Below are 23,250 nucleotides of genomic sequence, written 5' to 3'. Positions count from 1 at the left end.
AACATGCAAAAATGTTCTCCATTTACTGGGAGAAAACTTCCAGTGTGTAACAGATTTTCTTCTTAATTTTCAGCAGAAATCTCCTGCTATGATGATTTGCATCTGACAAAAAAAGCTGGGTTTTTTTTGCCCAAAGTGCTCCTGCCATATGCCAATGCAACCATGGGTAACTCAAAATTATGAGGCAGGTCGCTGTCCCGCTGACATCTACATGAATCAATCCTCTGGATTCTGGAGACTGTCTGATTACATGTACCATAGGGTAGCTACAATGATCTCTCAAGCAAAGCTTAAAGCATTCAAATTATGACATTTTGCATTGCAAAATTAAGACTACTGTTGGTTTATTCACAATTCACAACATGAGATAGAATGGTTCTAAAGACACACAATAAAATGTGTAAATTTACAACCTGTGACTGGAGAGACCGCGTTCCCCAAAGAGCACCTCAAAAACTCTTTCTTGATGTTTCCTTTTGCACGTTTTGTGTTGGCTTTTTCTTTTGAAGGAGTAAGATCTAGTTTGGCAGTGAAACCAATACCTGTAAACAAATAATTCAGCATATTCACTATAAAATAAAAGTTTGAAGCAAAGCAGGAATTAATTTTGAAGCAAACATCAACAATAAAAAAAAACGGTAATTGCAAATTCTTATCGGTGCTAGCAGATTAAAAACAGACAGTGGTTCTTAGGTCGAGGTACTATCCGGTTCCGAAGGCAGAACCGGAAGTACCGAGATTTAATGACTCTTAGTAGTACGATTTGGCCCGCCTCTGTTTTTGCCTCTCTCCCATTGGCTGGCTTCCTAAACGGAGGCCAGCCATTGGAAGAGAGCTGTCCCTGCGAATAGGCTCCGTCCTTTTCGGATTTGGAGGTGTGTTCGGTGTTCTTCTTTCCACTTTTAGGCCACGCCCATTCTGAGAACACTGAACACGCCTACAAATCCGAAATTCTTCAGCGCTTTGCGGCCGCCATTTTGCGGTTCGACAAAGATGAGGTAGGTCGCCTGCTCCCGCTGTCCTCGTTCCCGCCCCTTCCCGCTGTTCGCTGCTCCTGCTGTCCGCTGCTCCCGCTGTCCTCTGCTCCCGCTGTCCTCTGCTCCCGCCCCCTCCCGATGTTCTCGTTCCTGCCCCCTCCCGCTGTTCGTGGCTCCCGCTGTCCTCGTTCCGGCCGCGAGGCTCCCGTGTTGGGAAGAGAGCCCCGCAGCCCAGGAGAGAAGCCAGCCCAGCAGCACGTTCCGGTCCCCTCCCGCTGTTCGTGGCTCCCGCTGTCCTCGTTCCGGCCCGAGGCTCCCGTGTTGGGAAGAGAGCCCCGCAGCCCAGGAGAGAAGCCAGCCCAGCCGCACGTTCCCGCCCCCTCCCGCTGTTCGTGGCTCCAGCTGTCCTCGTTCCGGCCGCAAGGCTCCCATGTTGGGAAGAGAGCCCCGCATCCCAGGAGAGAAGCCAGCCCAGCCGCACAAGGCCCTTCACTCTCATATCCTAGCTAAATCTCGCCTATGCCGACAAACGTTTATACTGCTCTGAAACCATCAGTTTCTGAAGCCTGCACCTCCCTAGCTTTGTTCAAACCTCCCAGCCCTGCTGGCGGCCATGACCTCCGCGCACCCGTCCCTTACTACCCGCAGAGCGCTGAAAGCCGTTTTGGTGTATTATTTGTATATTTGTGGTCCGACGCGGTCTCTGGTTCTGTGATCTCGATGTGTTTAAATATAATGATGCACAGCCCCTTTTCGTTTAACGTCAAATATGTGTAATTTATAATATACGAACGTGGCAATTAAATGTAAAGAATACTAACGGAGGACCTTCATTTTCTTTTTTACGTTGTAGTCATAACCAGCGCGCATTGCTCTTAATCTAAATAAGTATTGCACTGTTTAGACAAATGGGCTTAACTCTTTCAATAGCTACAAATACCATCGGTTTATCGAACAGACCAATCAGAGCAGGGGCAATTGACCAAAGAAGTACACATCGAGTTCAATATTTATCTCTTTCTTGTGATTCCTAGTGCCAACAGATAAACGTGGGTGCTTTTTTATTACATACATTTGTTGGATGTTGTGAAAGTCACGTTTGCCAGTAATGATTTTCCAGTACACCCTGGATTGTCACGGAAATTAGGAATTGTGCTTCACTTTTCTTTATGAACATACTACGCGTCTGGTTAGTTTACTATTGAAATGCCAACATGTTCCGCTGCATGACGATTAGGTTTTCTTGTGTATGAATCTGAATATTAATTGGCAGAGATAATGTGCTTCGTTTTTCTGTTAATGCAACGAAAGTTGGTGTTTGTGTTGAGTTGTCAGTGTATGGACCTTGAAGTTCCTTACCTGGTACAGTTAACTGTTTCCATGTAGGCATTATTATTATTATTATTATTATGTTTCTTATATAGCGCCTGAATCGACCCCCGAAGGGGTATCTCCGCGCTTGCCTTGGGAACCAGTCCTGGCTTTTCCCTGTGAGATAGCCCCTACAGGGCATCCCCAAGGTGAAAGCCAGGCATCCCGCCGCGGGGGAGGGCCGTTGTGGAGATTAAGCAAGCTTAATGCCCAGAGTTGCAGAGTGTGAACCCATGATTAGGTCAGGCACCGAAGCGAGAATTATCGAGTCCATGGACATTTGAGCTCAAGACCCTGCCGCATCGGGAATTGAACCCTGGTCCCGGGTCTGACCTCTGCTTCAGGGTCTGCCTGCTCTAACCAGTGAGCCACACTTCTCCACTTCTCCACATTAGAGAAGCATCTGTTTATATTTCTTTCACACAGCACCTGCCCAGAGAGGCTTTGTTTTATGCTTCATACCAACACACTTGCTTCACAGTTGCAACTAAATGGAGCACACAGTTGAAAGCACTTCAGAAGACTGTAGAGTTTTGGGTTCCTGCTGTGCAGTGGCTTCTGGGTTGTGCTGGATCACTGCGTTCAATGGCATCACGCCTGCCGCCGGGGACTTCCTCTAGGGGTTTTCGTAGATGTTGCAGTTGGTTACAGCATCTGAGGCGCTCTCCAGGAAAAGATCTCTGGTCTGCACGTGTGATGTGGAAGAAAAGAACTGCAGGCAGTGACAGAGAACAGTGACTGAGCTTGCTTGTTGTTCCCAGTTCTGCTGAGTAATGTATGGTCTCATAAGACGTTGGGTTCACTGAGGTATTATATGATGAGAGGATTGCCATTTAATCTCCTACAGGGCAAACACCTTTGACAGTACTGCTAAGAGTTTGACGTCATTTCCTTCATGCACTTTGCAATGATACTAGACGGGCAGTGGGCTCTGCTACTTGTCGAGGCAAATGTTTAACTAGATGGGTGCTTTGAAATAAGACTGAATGTGCTAGCTAAGAAGAACCTTGCATTTCTAATCTTGCCTCCTTCAGTGCTGCTGCCATTTATAGCAGTTAATCTGTTACCCGCGTTCTGCTCTTCGAGAGAAAGGAGTGACCTTTATTGGGGTAACAACGATTTTGAGGTGATGGGTTTGGTGGTGAAGTTGATATTTGTCTAATGGTCCTGACTACCAAATCCATTTATTGAGATGACTTTGGAACGAGGTGCAATGCGGAGTTTTTAACGTCTTTGCAGAGTGTGGATGATTAAAAGAGGGACTTCACGATCTTCTGTTCACTTATTGCGAGAACCCAGAAACTACAATTTTTTAAATCTGTAGTCTGCCCAGCATCTTTGCTTTTTATGGTAGTATATGGTGGTAGGCCTTGATCCTAAACCTTGTTTTTAAAAGTGAGAGTTTCTGCAAGAAGTTTGAAATCTTTTGCAGACATGGCTACTGTATTCTGAACACCCCAAAGCCCAGCTGCAGTTTAATAAAAAAAAATGGCACAGTGATAATCCCCCAACAGTGACACAATCCAAGCACATGTGATGCTGCTCATACCCTCCAGACAGTAATTGTGGTTTGCACTCTGGAGGTGGTTTTCACTTGGGAGAACAGATTATGCTGCTAACAGCTGTTGAGTGTTCATTGTGGTTGGATCCTCCCATTTTGAATGAATCTCTCGAGTACAGATGCGTTTTTTTTATTCCTGATTGTGCTACAGTGGAGACACTGATTCTGAAAGGTAATTTAGCTTGTCGTTCCTTGGCTTTGAAACATGCTGTGAAATATGTTTATGCTGAACAGTCTCACGGGAGCTTCACAACTGCATGCGGGTGGTGGTTGGTAAGTGTTGATGCACCTCTGAGACCATGCATCCGGGTACTCCTACAGTCTGTCACGCGACAAAAGGCATTGATTATGGTCACTGGGAGGTGGAGGGGGGGGCGCTTGTGTTCTGGAATGAGAGACCCATTTACTTGTAGGCAGTCTCATAAAATAAGTTCAAGAACCCTGCGATCTGACACAGCTGAGCAATACTATGGAAAACGTATGCAAAGCTGGAGACCTTGTAGAAGATGGGTGTCAAGAATAAGGGGCGACCCAGTTTTCACTATAGTCCAGTGCTGTATACCCCTTTCTGCATAAGATGTCTGCTTTCTTTTCTGTTGAGTGTGCTGAAATGTTAAACTGTGGATTCTTTTTGTCTTGTGTGAACTAAACCTTCATATTAGCAATGAATGCAGTCTTTGAGTTTCTCAGTGCTTTATAGTTTCCTCATTTTCTCAAAAAAGCGTAAAATGCATTGGTACTTTTATTATTCAACTTTGTAAGTTACAGCTATGACTCGAACCATCTTGCCAGGAAATGTGACTTTTCCTCTCATACCAAGGCTTTGAATGTTGACTGGCTGGTCTAAATATCAGTGTTTCAAGTGTGCCAGGTTTATCCAACTCCCCTTAGGCCAGTCAGGTTCCCTAGTGTACTGGAGAAGGCTTTCAAATTTCCTTGCATTCCATTTTGTTTTTGAATGCTGTGGGAGGTGGAACCTCGCGTCTGTGTCAACCTTTGGTTTAAAATCTATATATTTTCTGTGAGAAACTTTGGTTGGCGCTCTGCATGCTCTTGCAACCTGGACTTACAGTGACCTGAGGTCTCCAACCTGTTTTGTGTCAAGAGCTACTTATATTTAATTAAAGAATCCCGTTCTACTAACATTATTAGTATTGTAACAGTGACCACATCAGACAAGATTACAGTTGTCGCCACCCCATGCAAGATGACCAACAATAAAAACCATCAGTGCCTCAGGCAGGGTTGCCAGCAGTAATGCAAAAAAAAAAAAAGTTTGCCAATTTGGTATGCCATTCCATGGATAATGCATAACAGGATATTACATAATTTTTCTTAAAACATCAGTTTAAAAAAAAGTGTTTTGAAAATAAACACATTTTCATCTTGAATGCATACGTTTCCGTTTTTGCATATATATATATCAGTTCAGCCAAACAACAACCTTTAGTTTAACATGTTGGGCTACACTCGGGAGAGCTACATAGAAGTAGCTTGAGAGCTACTAGTAGCTCATGAGCTACTAGTTGGAGAAGCATGAACAGTTCCACTCTTAAGACTAGGATGTTGCTGGCTTGCATTACAGTGACAATGAGCCTTTCTGCAGTGTTTATTGAACACCATGTGACTGCAGATAGTCTGTTTATGAATATGTTAGGATTTCGTTAAAATGTTTAGGAAAGTTTCCTTACCTTCAAATGCAAAAATGGTTCCGCTGCCTTTTACCAGCAGCTCATAATGCAAAAGTATGCCCCAGCCAGACCCTTGCATTTCATCAACTTCAACCTCCTCCATACTCCCAAATCCAATTGCAGTTCACAGGAGAAAGATGCTTCTCAGTTGTAATGCCCCTCCTGTGGAATAGCTTTCTCAATTATGCATGGCAATCAGACAATGCCACCCAATGGACTTGTCTGACAATTTAGTATGTGAGCCTGTTTTATGGCCAGCTGGGCTCGTTTTTACTGTTGATTTCCCTGATAATACAGCAAGCATTGGATGCAGCAAACACAAATGCATGCAGTCTCCCATATTTGTTGTCAACTTTCCTTCTGCCCGAGAAATGACACATACATAGCTCTATCAGTGCATCTCACCCCCCCCCCCCCTGCTGCCAGAGAATTGAGGCCTGCCCAGCTATTGCCATTGTAAATGACAATACCATTTATTTATGTTTAAAAAAAAAAGAAAAAATATGTCATAAGCAATGCCAATAGCTCTACCTTTAATAATGCCGAGACCATTGCATTGTAAATGCTTGTTTTTTGGTGGTGAACTAAGGTTTTTTTTATTATTTACATGCATGAGACACACCTCTAGCCTTTGTTGTTGTGGGTCGTCATTTCTTGATGAGTCTCCTGTCACTGCAAGCAACGCTGATCCTTTTCATTCATAAAAGCAGCCTGGAGCGGGCCCTGCTGAGTCGTTTGCCAGGCTGACGAGCTCACAGCCATGAGGCCTGTGAGGTCATCAATCTGGCAAAGACATAGCCTCGAAGACCAGTCTCTACCCCTTGATGACGTGGAAGTAAAGTTTTTCCCCGGGCACGTCAGGCTGGAGCCCTGTAGTGCCAGGGGCTTCATGTCAGTTAGGGAATGGAGAGGAAGGTCACACCACCCTTTCCCAAATCCTCCCTGTGACGAGTTGGGAAAGGGTGGGTTAGAGGCTTCAGGCAGGCTAGATGGGAGCAGAAAAATTGAGTCTGCGCAGTTTGTCATTAGGATTTCTGAAGACACACTGCGCAGAATCGAGGTGTCTGCTTCCCGGGTGTCTGGTAATTGTAGGCCGTGTGGACTACAGTTACAGGCCCAGGGAGCATCTGTGCTTAATTGACAAGGCAGTCAGGAGCAGCTGCAGCAGCAAGGATTTGGGCACTGCCAGTGTGCATTACGTAGAAACAGTCTGATCCAGAAGGTTCTCGAGTGGACCAGTCACCAAGTCCAGGTAGGTTAGTAAAAAAAGCTAAGTGGCAGTTCCAGCATGTGTCGCGCTCTGTGACACATACTGCAGCTAGGCGGGCCGGCGTCCAGAACGCTCTGTGCAGTAGCCAGTACTTTGTTTGTGCTAGTTGGGGGGATACTTTGTTCTTGGAGGCTGAGACCCAGAGCCGGGATTTCTCTTCTTCGCTAAAGTGTCTATTATGCAGTGTTTCCCAGAACGCTATCGTTTTGGTGTTGAGGAACAAGATTTACAAGTTAATCAACACAGTAGTGGGGGGAACCATACAGCAAGGTCTCGATGGACTAGCCACCGCATTCATGGCCCCAGACCTAGAATCTAGGGAAGACAGGGACCGGGTTGACCTTCTACTCACAGCTGCAGCTAAAACAATTTTGGCGAACTGGAAGAACACCGGCAAGGTGACATTTAAGAGATGAGTCAACTGGGTAACCTTCCTCAGGGGGGCGGACATCACGGCAAGTTACTCAACCAGTCACACAGCAAGAAGCGGGATGTGGGCCGCCCTAGACCCACACTTAGGGTCACACAAACCCCCGTAGACAGATAACCGCCCAGCTCCGTTGGTGGTAACCCGCCACAGGCTAGAGGTGAACCACCTAGCTAAAGGTCTGTCCCACCCTCCTATCCTCCCTTCTCACTTTCTTTCCAGTCTCTTGGGGCTTACAGATACGCCGTCTACCAATATCAGCCGCCATGCCTAAATGCCGAATGTACCCACAAGATGCCTGTATCTCATCTGTATGTGCCCCCGCATTACCACTGTACTGTATTACAAATATCTTCAATAAAACTCTTTGAAATAAATATAAAAAAAAGCTAAGTGGTCCATGCATGTGCAAAGCACTACAGAATCACCGTCAGTGAGTGACAAAGCCTGTTACTTTGACAGTGAATCTGAATTGTTAAACCGAAGTCCGGACTCAGCAGGGGGTTTAATTGGTAATTAATGGCTAAGGTTTGCTTGCTGGACGAGCACAATGTATTCTTTTTAAAGTTTTCAGCTCTGAATTCCTAACTCATCTGGAGGAGAAGGGGAGGCCGGGTTGTCAGAGGGAAGATATTTCAGTTCACACTGGCCATGAATCAGCAGCAGTGGTTGTGGTGCCAGTCTCGAGAGATTTAATGTTCATGTGGCAGCACCACCTTTCTTTTATAATACAAAACATTTTTGGTTGAGCACAAAACGTCTCCAATGAGGAGTAAATGATGATTTATCAGTCGTTGAAACCTTAAAGAATTCAAGTTTCAGTTATTTTGGAAAAGTAGCTAAGTAACAGCACCTTTTCTTGGTGATATCATCCAATCAAATGAATGGCTACGTTAGGAGGAGAGTGAGATGTTAGTAAAATCTGGGAAACATTGATTTTCGTGTATTTCTGTGTTTGGACATTGTCACTGTTGATCATGTTAGTGATATAAATAGACAGACCGGAGTGCACTGAGGCTTTTGTGTGGACTTTGGAGGGTTTTAGTGTAACTGGAAGCATGTTGCTGATATGCACATAAACCAGAGCCTGGATTCTGCCTCAGCAGTGAGGTACTTAACTTGCTGCATGATTTCTTATTAGCTCTATAGAACAAGCATTGGCATAGCCAATAGGTCGCGCCTTTGGGACCTTATAAGTGTTAAGTTATCCAGCACAATATCCTTTGTGCAACAACATCAATTGTTGAATGGCTAAACACTTATAAGGTCCCAAAGGCGAGACCTATTGGCCATGCCAATGCTTATCTCTAAAGGGCCCAGTGATGTGGAGTTTTTGGCAAACAACTGTGCTGCAAGGCTGGATGTGTCCCCATCCTTGTGGGCTCCTGGAGTAGCTGAATAGACAGCCTCAATGCAGCACCACGCTCAAAGTCACGGCCCACTGCACTTCAATATGGCTGTCTTTTACTACCAAAACAGGGAACAAGAGGGCAATTTACTTTTCGTGTATTAATGCCCATGAACCCCTCTAATGCAACTACCAGTGCAGCAGCGCACAACATGGTTGGATTGGAATTGTCTGTACAGTCACTAAAAAAAAATGCAACAAGTCTCGCGTTGTAGAAATTTTGACAATGCCTTTTCTAATTGCAGGATTTTTAAACACATAAATAAAAGGCATTATCATTTTCAGTGCCAATAGCTCAAAATCTCGCAATTGCGAGACGTATTATGTTGGAAATGCTTGTTCTTGTCAGAAAACAATTAATCTTCACAGCCATTTGAAAGTAAAGTTACGGCACAGGCTCGTTTCGCACTGGAATGAATACCTATAACTTTTACTAACACATTTAACACCTTGGCTGCTAGGTGTTTTCCCCTCCTGTGCTGCAGGCCCCCACTTTCCCATTGTTCATGACGAGCTCAGCTCGTCATCAGCACAGCTCAACCGTGCATCATGACGAGCTGAGCTCGTCATCAGCATCGTGCAGTTAGACCCACAGACACAAGTCACTAATAACTATAAACCGCTGTGCGACAGTTAAGCATAAAACGATTATACAATAAACCATAATAAGTTTACACTAAACAAAAAGCAGTTGGAAAGAGATGAAAGCGCTACATTCTTTGCAAAGAGTCTAATCCCAAGCGTAGGTTTAGCACATCAGTTCAGTAGTTGGTGAAGTAGTCAAATTAACAGGATAACTACTCGTAAAATATAACTGCTCCAATCAAGGTCAAATGACAAAATATTTTCACTAAAACATTATTTTCTTACACAGTAGTAGAAACCCACACGTTACATACTTAACACAGCTGTAGTAGGGCCGCAGTGATAGATGAAACAATGCATTTATGTTCCAACAATTCTTCACTGTTGGGCTTTCATGGGGTTGCGCCCCCTTTAAATAACATGTTAGTACAGTCCAGCCTGACACAGATGAAATATTTATGCTGAACGTACCGTACTATATAACAAAAGATATGCCAAAACTGATAATTAATTCTCAAGCAACAAATGACAACCAGAGCAGAAAAACTATTCCAAACTGGGTTAGGCTAATTAATAGCTATTTATTCTAGATAAATTGAAAAATATGACAAAAAAATCATTCCAATCACAATATTATACATTTATAAAAAACTTGGACACAGCACACTAGAAATATAAACACATCAACACTCAGTCAGGCATATCACAGTCATTCAACTTACATACATGCAATCATACCAACCACTCCACAGAACTGGATTGACAGATCTACCAGTTTTTGAAGTGGAAAAGAAGAAAACAGAGGGGGGACTGCTCTCTTGGTCTATATGAAATTATTACAAAACTAATTGTGAAAGACAGTACACGCCAAAGGATCCATGACAATACACATTCTCAGAGAACATATCATAAAGGTTGTGTACATTAAATTCGCTCAAAATGTGGTATAATCAACATTTGAGTGACAAGAGCAGACCAGAAAACAGAGGCCTACGCGTTTCGATTCCCTGATTCAGGGGGGATTCTCCTCAGGGCCAAGATAGTTCTGAAAAACAGAAAACATGAGACCTACATGTAAAACTGTTTCAAAAGCGTAACCAAACTCATGAGCATTTATCCACCAACCACACACAGCTTACCCTCTGCGATTTCAACGGAGAGCCTATTTGCAGAATGAGAGGCTTCCTACAGGATTGGAAAAAATGAAAGGAAAACCTGTGTTATAGTATATAGAAAAAGAACGTGTGTAGGTGCACAAGGAAGGGTTTTTTTAAATTTTGTCAGGAAGGCAGGAGATTTGTGATGTTCAATGTCAGGAGGGGGGAAAAGTGTGATCTAAGGGGGCTGATGTCATGCCTCGATGATTAATGATCCTTAGGATGCGGAAAGGCAGGCGGAGGATGCACCCACAGTATTTTTTTTCACTCCCTTGGACTAGGAATGCAAGCACCATTGTGCATCTCCGCGCACTGTCACCGAGTTCCTGGTAGTAGAGTAATTTCATACACTCTTGACACAAATAAAACGGTCAATTAAGTGACAGAGATCAAACATTCAAACGCTCTTGTTTAAAAAGAATAGCTCGGGCACAGTCATCTACAAAAGAGATGTGTTGCGGTCTAGGGAGGAAGTTCCAGGAGCAGACACTAGCCAATAGTATAATTTTTACCACCAAGCACTTTGGTAACTAAACCGTACTTACTGTTCTTGTGTTTTCCGAGCTTGCTTCATTACAGCTACTAAAAGCTTTAATTTAGACAATGTACAACACCGCTTGTGTTTTCTGATGCTTGTATAATTACAGCTTCTAAAAGCTTTCATTTAGACATTTTACTTTACAGATTTCAAAACATAGGCCCCCAAATACCGAATGGCTAATTAGAGGAGTATGCCGTGGAGCGAGTCATATTTACCAGTAAATAAACAAGCAAGCAATGGCCGTGTGAAGAGCTGACGAGGAGGAAGGGGATGGGGGGGGGGCGTGAAAGTGAAAGGAAAATGATGAGCGGACGAAGAGGGGGTGGGATGGGGAGGGGACTCACGCGCGCACTGTAAGGCTTAATGAGCCAAAGCAGCCAGCCAAATGGCAGCTGTGCACGCTGCATGCGCTTGTGCGCGTAATTGCAAGCTTGTGGCCGGCATGGGTAGCACTTTCAAAACCAGCTACTAAATTTCTCGCCAGAGCAACGCATGCGCTGGCTCTAACGAGACCTAAAAAAATTAGCTCCTGCTGTAAACCCTCTCCTTCGTGGGGGGTGGGGCGGTGCCTGGTGGGTAAACATCACTGGCCATAAATCAGCAGCAGTGATTGTGTGCCAGTCTCAGGCCCTGCCTAAGCTTTAGCAAATTAGATTTGACTTGTACCATGTTCTTGCTCTTACATTTTTGTTGCTGTGGTTTTTTGAACTTCTTCAAGCTCAGTCGTGCCCTGCATGATGTTTAAAAAAATCTTTAAACCATGCACTGAAGACTGCTTTTTTTGTTTAAAAATCTTTGTCCATCAATGGATTGAACATTTTTGAGAGAGGTTTTAAATGTGTGTGATTTGACAAGCCTTGAGACCTTATTCTGTATTGTCATTGAAAATTAAAGTCTTTGTTTTTTTTTAAAAACTTGCTCAACAGCCGCTTTTTTGGTGAAATCATCCAATCCAATTAATGACTGAGGAGAGTGTATGGTGTTCATATCATTTTGCCAACAGCGATTTTTGTGTATTTATGTTTGGATACTGTGGATCATGTTGGTGTATGAACCGACAAAAGTGCACAACAAGTGCAGTGTGGCCTTTGTGTGGAGGGTTTGGTGTCACTGAAAGCATGTTGCAATGCACATAATCCAGAGTCCAGACTCCACGTCAGCAATGACTTACTTGGTTTACTGCAAAAAGTATTTCTTTTAAGCTCTGTGGGGGTAAGGCTGAATTCAGAAGAGGGGCAACTAGGGAGCTGGGACTGTATGCAGCATCACCCCAAGAATGTATTCACTCTGGAGGGGGTGACTCCAGGACCGCATTTTGCTGTTTAGTTCAATAATATATTCATCCCTCACCATGAATCATTGTCTCCTTGCCATTGGTCAGTCACATCCTTGAAATAGGTGTGTTAACTGGCATCCAAGTTTGTTGCCTCTCTCACTGAGAAACCGATCACGAAATGTCTTGCCACCTGCACACATTCCTTAGAAGGAAATCCTGGCTTATTTACAAAGCTAGGATATTTCCAAGGAACTTTAAACTTTCTTGTACAAAAGCCTATGAAAGCCATTGCTTTTTGTTCCTTTTATCTTAAAGTTTGCTAGAAAATGCATAGTTTTATCTAATTGTTTGCTAACGATTTACATGGGAAATGGTGACTGGCCTCCCAAAAATGCTGTGTCTCGTTAAACTGAACACCAATTCTTTACCCTTCTTCCCCCGTGCACCGCCCAGCCTCACTACTCTCAAACGTCACCAGCCGCCACTGCTCCCTGAGCAGGAGTATCGGCACAGATGGGCAATGTGAGATAGTACCATTACTTGTCACCAGAGCTACTACACATTTAATAGAATTCCAAAGCAATAGACATTCTTAGCAGGACTGTCACACATTGAATGAAATAGTACAGATACTTCTCAGCAGACCTGCTATACCTTTAAAGAGGGAAGTAGCACAAGTTGTGGCATTCTCTGCAGAGCTTCTATGAAATAAGTTGGCATTAGAGTTACCTGCTCTACATACCACATGACCACATTTTAATTGTTTAGTGCAGTCCTTTCATTTACAGATTACAAGAAGATAGGTAGCAAGGTGAGATGAAGGTAGTTAAGAAAGATGCAATGTAGAGAAATCAGTGAACTAGAGAGAGATTGGCCAATGAGAAAAAGCATAGTCAGAATGGTCAGGCAGCAATGCAAAAAGAGATAATGAGAGGGGTGAACGTAGCGTAGGGAGAAAATAGATTAAGGCGATATGTCATACATAGAAAGAGTTGAGATTGACGCAGAGGTAGATAGAGTGAGAGTAAAGTAGAGAGGGAGATACAGACAATCATGTAAAAAAGAAAGGGAGAGCAGATGTAGAATTGGTAAAGTGAAAGTGAAAAAGTGTAGAAAGAGGTGGAACAGTGAGTATTGATATAGGTGCAGAGATTAAAGAGTAAGGTAGTGCTAAAGTTGAGGTAAAGGAACAGATGAAAAGAAAGGAGAGGTGATGGTGGTGAAAAGGAGAGGAGAGAATTGTGACAGTGAGATACAGTAGTGGCAGGTCTCTAATGACAGGAAAGAGGAATACAACTGCTTTAATTTCCATGTGTTACAAGAGAGTTCATAACATCATGGGGAGACATGACATAAGCTTAGTTCCACTGTTTTTTTTTAAACAAACACCTGCCACCAAGGGAAAGATTGGGCTCCAGGCCCTTCTCCCTTGGGTTTACTAGTGGAGATAGGTTTCTTGTCTCAAACTCAAATGGATTCTCCACACTATCTGGCCTGGATGGCCTAGACTTAAGACCAGCCCTGCCTGCCAGTAATGCCAACCCATTGTTGGGTCGATGATTCTCACCTCGTCTTTTCCTAAGGATGGGTCAGTCATAACTTTATCTACTGTGCCATTAAGCTCTGAATTTTATTCTTTAGATTCAGGTTTTCTATCAACTAGTTGTGCTGGGTTTCAAGTCGAATCTCTTCTGGTGATAGTGCTCTGTTGTCTCGTGTGATACAGCTTCTCTTCTGCCTCCTACCACGACGATTGTCTCCTGGATTGGGGCAGAGTAAAGTTCTTTGAGGAACTCTGGTGTTCCAAGTGAAGGGGGCCGGGCTGACCGACCGGATGGGGCCTGTCAGCAAGGAGTAAATCTTGTGCATTGGAGGGCCTTGGATGCCGGCTTCATGCAGTTACTGGATCAGGATGGCATGGGAGGCAAAGGCTGTGGAAAGACCTAGTAGTATAAGGGCCACGGTGTCACCTCTGTCCAAGGTCATCCAGATGCCATCTGTGATGGCAATGAGGACAGTCTGTGTACTGTGGTTGGGCCTGAATCCAGATTTAGTGTAGTCAAGGAAGTGGTTGTCAGTGAGGTAGGTGGCTAGGCATTTGTTTGTAATTTTTTCTATTTCTTTTGCTGCTATGGGAGCAGGGAAATTATTTCCCTTTCAAATACCGTGTTAACAGTTTAGAAGGTATGTAAGACTAACAACAAAACCTACTTGACAGATAGTTCTTGGCAAGGATGAGTTTTGTAGACACTAGTGCCTGTCCTACTGCGGTGTGTTGGAGTCTTCACTGATTTCAAGGATCACATTTCAGTCCTCCACCTCCTAGAGGTTTTTGTGCTGCTGTTTTTCCTCCAGTTGTGACCCTCCCTGCACACCTGTCTAACATTTCATACTTATTGTTGAAAGGCATTTTTGGTTTCTGGTAGCAATTGTCTTTCCCTCAGACAGAATTGGAACAAGCATCCATGTTCAATCCTTCAAACAGGGAGAATATCTGGTTCAGGTTTGGAGCTCTGCTGTTTCCCAATAAGGCATATGTGACATCACAGGGCTCCAGACACCACATCATTTCTCAGTGCAGATGGTTTGTGGAAACAATTCTGTCCAAACTGAATTGGCCCATATTGATGCTAGTTACTGAGCCTGAACATTTCTAGCTGTGACTTCTGTTCCGCCATGGTTATGCAACATTTTATTTTGCTTTTGATGTATGGTGATTATTGGTAGAAGCTTTGTCTAACTGTTCGGATGAGGACTCTATCCTAAATCATACTCAAAGGGTCAAAATTATGATAATTGTAGTGATATACCACTTGACCAATAACTAAATTTAATGGATTGTTATTCGATGCTATACCTTTTCACTGCGCACTTAATTTTTTAAACACTGTTCATTCACTGCACTATTTTAATGCAGTTTATCTTTTGTATGTACTGAATGTTACCAATTTTATCTCTTCCAATACCATCTGTACTATCGGATGCTTAATCAAGATCATTAAAACCAACTTTTTATATATATATATTTTTCAGACCTCTTTTTACTTCATTCAGTGAAATGCTCACTGCTGTTCTCTCACAGTAGCCAACTGATTAATAAAAGCAAATTACTGATTGGGAACCCGGTCTTGTTTTTGTTCAAGCGAATTTCAGTACTAATACATTAATTTTCTCCTGCTTCCGGTAATTTGGCATACATGTGAAACTGTCCTACAGCTGATATTAATCTTTAAAACCCCTGTGAACTACATAGATACACACACTACTGTATTTAAATCGATAAATGCTTCGTAAGCTAATGATACTGTAGCATTTAATACTATTAGTGAGAAATGAACAATACCAACAGAGGTCTTCCTATTTCTTAGATGGAAAACTATCAAAAAAACATTAGGCAAAGCATCGAGTGCTGTACATGACTGGAAAATATACATTTTCTAATTAACAGCATTTGTATAATCTACTTGCATCCTCTTATCATTGCAAGGCCCTGCAAGTGTGTGTACAACCGAGAGATTCTAATGCGTGCATGTAGTCCTAATCACTCCACAAACTCGTTCTCTGCAAGAGGACTTTTAAATTATTTCAGCATTTTTTTATTTAACCTATTCTAGTACAAGATAACCCTGTTCGTAATATTGTCAATTTCCAATGTCATTTAATTTAGAGGCATCAAAAAGCAACTTTTTCGTCTAACACCAATTAGAATACTTGAAATGTAAATTGGAAAAGTAATTGTCTCTGCTCAGAATGCAATTAAAGAAAGACAATCTTTGAGTTTTTAGAACAATTTTGGCCCTCAAAGGCAGACATCATTATCAAATTAACCGTTCGGCTCAGTGTCAAAAGGCCATTATTTTGTGGAGTATCCGTCCATATAGCAGAGAGATTTGGGCTGCGCTAATTAATGAAACCCACAATAGGAGGGATCATAGCGGCATTTAATGATTTCCTCAGCCTGTATTGCTTGTTAATACGTGCATTATAAAACCTAACACGCGTGATTCCAGAACTAAGCACAAGTGGAAAATTAAATGTGTTTGCACCGGAAATGCAAAACCCATCAAGGGTCATAAGAAGTCCTATTGTGAGACACTGTGTTCCTTATTAATGCAAAGTCTTGTCAGTCTACAGGTACCCCTGTCAGGAATCACAGCTGAAAAGCATGTCATGTATGGCCAACCGTGGTCTATTACACAGAATTCATGCCAGATTGCCAGGATGTCCGCATGATGTAGGTTTCCATATAACGGGCCCCAATCACAAACCCATTTGTAAGTTTAAGTTGAGGTATCTTTGACACCATCCGACTTTTCCCTACCTTCCAACTTACAATGTAATCCATTGGATAATCCCATAGCAACTGCCCAGGTGCATATCCAGGATGTTTGTCCAAGGCCGAACGAGAACTTGTCAATTATAAGCTGGAACATTGCTGGGCTGAAGGCAAAAGTGGAAATTAAAGCTTGGAAGGACTGGGTAAATTGCCATGATGTCTTAATGTTCCAAGAAACTTGGTGTACAACTCATCTGTTATTTGAAGGGTATAGTTGTCATAATAGGACTGTATCAGCCCCTTCTCTGGGCCGCCCTAGCGGGGGTTTATCGATTTGGGTAAAGATAACTGCAGAGGTAAAAACTGAAGCAATACAAATTAATAACCCAAGTTTTATGGCACTGATATATACAAAAAGGGTAAAACTATGTCTGATTAATTTCTACAATAATGATTTTATATCCCAACCCAATCGTAATTTTTTAGATCTGTTTAATTTTATTGATGAAATAGTGGAAGGACGGAAATACGGGAAGTTCGATGGCATTTGTTTGAGAGGGGATTTCAATGCACACATTCATTCAAGAAATCCCCCTTGTAGGAGAGGTGTAGAATTATCTGATCTCCTTGCAACTAGAGAACTCATAAATTCCATGGAGTTTGCCGGTACTGGTATAAGCTCTGCCCCGGTCCCCACTTTCATCGGCCATGGGAGCGCAACAACAATCGATTATATGTTTGTTTCACCCTCCCTTGCTGATGTTTTATTAAAAGCTGAGGTAGTGTGTAATGTATACAGTGATCACTATCCCATTGTGATTTATTTGAAATCATTGGGAGGTAAAATATCACATAGCGAAATCGGGGAAACAAACCTGGAAGCATCGACGGATAGATTAAGGGTTGTTTGGAGGGGAGTGGATAACAGGGGAGTTTTGGCAAATGTGATTAAGAAACACCCAGTATTGATCGCGAATTGCATTTCCATTGATAGTTGCGAGGGCAACATGATTAAATCATTTAGGGAACTTTGCTCCGCAATAAAAAGCGAGATCTCTAAACCAGCATCCAGGAAAACTGAGGAGGCCCCAAGAAGTTTGATGCCTCTTGCTCAAAAGCAAACCGGAATTTAAGGGCTGCACTCATGTCCAAACCGCGGGATATTTCCCAGGTAAGGTTCTTGAGAGCAAGGTATAAATCCACCTTACGTATCAGATCCAATGAACTAGTCAAAGATCACTGGGAATCCCTTGTACGTATGGCTGACCTAAAAGATACCCCAGGGTTTTGGAGGGAGGTAACGAACCTAAGATCTCTTGGTTCAATTATAACTCCAATTAACTGTAACATCACTGGGTCTGTGTGGGTCGACCATTTCTCGAAGATTTATGCCGCATCTGGCAACCACGCAGCAACCCTTCCCCCTCCAACCCCATTGAACATTTCATTGCTTGAGGTAGAGGACGCCATCGTAGAAAGTGCTGGTAATAAAGCCCCTGGTCCTGACGGCCTTTCGATTGACCCACTAAAATGTGAAATCAACTTTTGGGCACCACTGTTGTGTAATGTTTTTAACAACCTAACACACGAATCTATCCCTGAAACATGGTCCTGCAGTACTATTGTACCCATTTTCATAAAAGGCGACAGGCTGGATCCTGGGTGCTACCGCCCAATATCATGAATTGATAACACCCTGAAAGTATTGGGCAGGGTAATTTTTAAAAGAATTAGAACTTGGACGGAGGAAAGTAATATTCTACACCCGAGCCAGCTAGGTTTCCGTAGCAGTGTGGGCACGGTAGAACAATGTTTGAACCTGAATTTAATAATGGCTAAATATAATATTGCAAAAAAATCCCCCTTATACTTTGGTTTCATGAATCTAAGTTCTGCCTTTGATTTTGTAAATCGTTCCCGTTTATGGTCCGTCCTTCTTAATTATGGTTTAGATGACTATTTGGTTTATTTTTTATCCTACCTTCATAGCGACCTAAGAGCGCGTGTGCGTATTAATCACACTGGCAAAGTTTCTAGTGACATTTTTATTGGCAGGGGGGTCAGACAGGGCTGTGTTCTAGCCCCCCTGCTTTTTATCTTATACATTAATGAGCTGAGTAGTTCCCTGAGTATCCTAACAAAAGATGTACCGTATGTAAACGGCACTCCCATACCCACCCTCCTTTACGCAGATGATGCGGTCCTAATGGGCCGCACCCCAAAGGCACTGCGTATTTTAATTTCAGGTTTTGTAAGTTTTATGGCCGACTTAGGTTTAACCACTAATTTCAAAAAATCCCTTATTATGACCTGTGGTCCAAAAAAGTATAAAGTTACTGAGATTATGTCAGGGGAAAATGTTTTAAAAAGTACCTGCACTTTCCCATATCTGGGGCTGCTGTTTTCTAACACTGGTTCCTGGCAACCACATGTTTCCTATGCGAGGAATAAATTAGGTAATGCGATCAACTTGATAATTTCCCTGCGCCAACCTAATCATGCAGACGTGATCATGCCATTAGTAAAGATTTATCAAACTTAATGCATCCCGACAGGTACTTATGGCGCAGAGGTATGGGGACATACAAACTGTCTCCATATCCAGACAGAAGAAAATAGATTCTGTCGGGAGGTGCTGGGTGGAGTCATTTGTTCTTCAAACTATATATGTCATAGTGAATTAAACATCCCCTATATAGAGGACTTTGTTAGATCAAGGCCGCCCCTTTTCTGGTTAAAGATATGGACGAACCCCGCAGCCACATTGACACGTGACATAATCTTAGACTGTTTAAAATGTGACAGGGCACATTGCATACCATGGTTGAAAACCGTAAATGAATGTTTAATAAGTGTAGGGCAAGGACACCTGTTTACATTTCCTAATCTTGTAGATCGTTCACATAAGACCTTGATTCAAAGGGCTCTGTATAACCTCTATAGAGAGGAGCGGGAAAGGAAAAACTTTTCAAAGTGTTCAGTTATAAAGTACATGGGCCATTTTGAGCCCCCTATCAGTTACCCTGCCCCGCCCCAGAAATATCTACGTTTACATCTTGGTAGATGGAAGAGGAGCTTACTGTTCCGTTTTCGGGACGGGAGCATTGTAAATTTATTAAATTTCTCTTTGAGCTACAATAAACATTTGGAAACCTTAGGTTGTCTGTGTAAGCCAAACATGAAACAGAGTCTTATGCATTTTTTGTTCTTTTGTGACTTTTATAAAATGTTTACAGTCCATTATTTAATGCCTTACTGTCGGAAACATGACCTGTCAGATTTCAAGATAGCACTGAGGAATTTATTAATGTTAGGATCAGATGAAATAATATTTAGAGTGAGCTGTTTTCTCAAAGCCGCAGTCCGCTCACGAGCTACTTTGCACATTGATTGATAATATTTGCACATTGCACTTCGCACTTTAAATTTCTACTAATTTGCATATCTGTATTTTGCACATGTATCTGTTCGGACTTCATCTTTGCTTTTGTCCAAAACTTCATAGCTGTCGCTATTTTTAAAATGATTTAAAAATCTTTTAATTGCACTTACTGTTTTTAATATGTACCTGCATTTTTGTAGAATTAGACAGACTATATTTTTGGTTTGTTTGTTTATCCTTGTATTGTATTTCTTGCCATCGTATCTTGTAATGCACTTTTATGGATGTTTTATTCCGAATAAAGATCTTTGACTTGACTTGTAAGTTTAAGTTGAACTAATATGCAAATGACTTGATTTATCAGTGAAAGGAATTCCTAAAAAAATAAATTTCCATGCACAAGTTGATTTATCCATGCATTTATCCATGCATAATTGTAAGTTGTGACATTATGCATAGGTAAAGTGGGCGTTGATAGTTCAGATTTACTAACTTCTCTACAAGCCATTCCCATCCGGGAATCCGAGGGGGATTTGCACCATGGCAGGAGTAAATCTGAGGAGAACACCCTCAAAATTGATGTGCAGAATATTGTAGATCGAGATTTTATGGTAGCAGACAATTACCACCAGTGTGTGCTCCTCTTCGTAACATAGCGATATTACAAAACACAACGTTCAAATTATCCATTTCACTGAACATAATTTCAGGTAACGTCCTCATCCATTTTCATTTCTTTCCAATTGCTTATCAAAATTCCCCTTTACTTCTCACCACTTTAAACGAAAATGCAACAAATACAATTGGCTGTTTAATTATATTCCCTTTTCCGGGGATCATTCACCTAAATATTCTTGAAACAACCTCTGCTGCTACGTCTAAACACCTTCTTTTTAAACCCTCCATTATCGGGTCCTTCTCGTCAAGTATTTATTATAAGATGTCTGAACTGTTCTAGTTTATCCTAATTATATACCACTTTAAAGAGAATGGTGATTGCTTTTAGAATTGGATTTGTGAAGGCTCGTTTGAAAAAGAGTGTGGCACATGGAGATCCCTCTTCTACAGTTAGATGACAAGAAATTCCATCTCCACCAGATACATTTAATGTGACCTACAGTGGTTTGCATTCTGGAAATAGTTAACGTATGGCAATAGTTTGTTTATCAAAATTGTTAATTATATAATTGAAAATATGTTCCTGCAAATAACGCTAAAGAGTCTCAAATTTGTATAAGTAATGTCATCAGAGACTTTTGAAACAATTTTAGTTTAAAACCCTGTTTAGCAATTAAATCACATTGTTTGTCCTGGAGAATATGTGTATTTTTTTTATAAAGTCTTAACATAGTGGGTGAAATTTAGGAAATAACGTTTTAAAATAAAGGTTCTGATTTACAGAAACAGTCATTTATGTACATCTGATAACATTTTTTAACTCTAGATGCTTTAAAATATTAAAAATACATTTTAAAAAACTTCGGGGGAAATGTATGAACTTGTAATAGCAGTCATTCAATATGTAAGTTTTGGACTTATTTCTTTGTTTATTAGATACTTATGCAGGAGTGGCACCTCCATTAGGTCTAAGGAGTGTCGCCCCACTAAATAAAAATGCCCCAGAGATGAAAAATGTAATGGTAATAAAGTTAGTTTATCACCATTTTATTTTCCACTAATCTGTGCCAAGCCTACTGTCAGGGCGAGGCTGGGCCATTGCTGCTGAGTGGCAGCCGGACGGAGTGGTGGGCTGGGCACCTAAGTATGCAGTGCACATGTCACTTTGGCCAGCTGTCTTGCGACGGCCTGTCAGGCTTTCACTTTAAACCTCTCCAATTCAGCTGTCTCAGACAGCTGAGTGGAGAACAAGCACAGGCATCCTGTGCCTTTAAGAGGGCTGAGACTGCCAGCTCCATCCAATCCGGGCACTTCCCTCATGCTGGACTGGTTATGAGAGTTGGCTGGGGCCCACGCTGGACGACGAAAAGAACACCAGGACCAGAGAGAGGATGAGGAGCAAGGTAAGTGAATGTTTTGTTTCATTTTATTTAATGGACACTAAATCACCTACCTGCATTTCATTACCGTTTTACAATCACACATTTTAACTTTAAAACGTTATTGTAATGCATGTTGGCAATTTAGTGAATGTATAGCTGCGTTGATAATCTGGTGCATTTACTTCAAAATGTAAGTAAATCTGGTTCCATTCCATTTCATGTGCTGAAATGTAAAGAGGTCTAAAAATAACAAGTTTTATTTTGTTTTCAATTCACAATAGTAGCTATAGAATGGTTGTGGTAAGAGTCACCGCCCACTGTTTCATTCCCATAAGAAGGTGCTCCACTCCCAGGGATAGCCGTCTAAAAACACACTACGACTTTCAAATACAACATCATGAGGGGTAAGCACACGTTGAATGGCAGTCTAGGTAATTTTAAACAAACCAATGGTTTTGTATCTTTTAACAAATCAGTGTTCCAGATTACATAAAATTTCAATTAGTAGATCGAGATGCCACGGAGAAATATATTCAAATGTTAATTCTTTCTTTCTTTCTTGAAACAGTGCAACATGGACACAGCCAATCAGCCAATGCATTTAGTCCCCAGAGCATCAACCCACTGCTTTTGGCAGTGCAAAGAAGGAAAAATAAAATGATAATAACACAATGTCGTAATTTTATTTTTCACGCTTAAGCAGGCTTTAGGGTGCAGTCGGAGCTTGGCTGTCAATGCAGCCAGCAGGGGGAGGAGGTAATATGTGCACTTCAGTGCACATCTTGGTTTGGCCGGCCCTCTCAGGCAGGCCAAACCGGCATGGGCACTTAGCATGTTCCACACTAGGCAGTAATGCACAGCCTGGTGTGGAATATTCACAGGCTCCCACTGCATTGCAGTGTTGCGAATGGCTAGGGGAGCCTGTTTGTGCTTCCTGTTCTGCCTGACCAAGGAGACGTGAGATGACAGAGGAGTCTGCACATTAGAAGGTAAGTGCTATTTCGGATTCTCTAAACACCCTTCGCATCCCCCTGTCCCCACCACCCTCATTCAGTACCAGCCGCAACTGTCCGTCCCAAAAGGTTAAGAAATCTTCAGGGCATAAACTACAATTGTTTAGGTGTGAATTGTCCAGGAGATAATTCAAAACTTTTTCATCCCCGTAATGATAGCACGAGTCCTATTTGCAAGTTGTTAAGCATAAATTCTCCAGTGAGTTCCTAAAATGTTTCACCTCCCAGTACTGATATCACAAGTTCTGGTGCAAAGCCATAGCCGTAATAACAGTGTCCTCTTTCTTTTTTATAGTTTTTGAGACGAGAAATAAG

General features: G+C 42.1%; 1 protein-coding gene across 1 annotated transcript in view; it reads right to left on the bottom strand.

The window, feature by feature from the left end:
- The window catches only part of LOC147750851 (protein NEDD1-like), a 381,766-nt gene that overhangs the window by 99,124 nt on the left and 259,392 nt on the right, over positions 1-23,250 (bottom strand). The window contains exon 10 of the mRNA XM_086937101.1: positions 414-542. Within this exon, the coding sequence (XP_086793227.1) occupies positions 414-542 (129 nt within the window). The remainder of the gene's footprint in view (positions 1-413; positions 543-23,250) is intronic.

The sequence above is a fragment of the Lissotriton vulgaris genome, chromosome 1_1 (assembly GCF_964263255.1).
Source record: "Lissotriton vulgaris chromosome 1_1, aLisVul1.2, whole genome shotgun sequence".
Lineage (NCBI taxonomy): Eukaryota > Metazoa > Chordata > Amphibia > Caudata > Salamandridae > Lissotriton > Lissotriton vulgaris.
The sequence above is the reverse complement of the archived record's forward strand: the minus strand, read 5'-3'. Positions and strand labels throughout refer to the sequence as shown.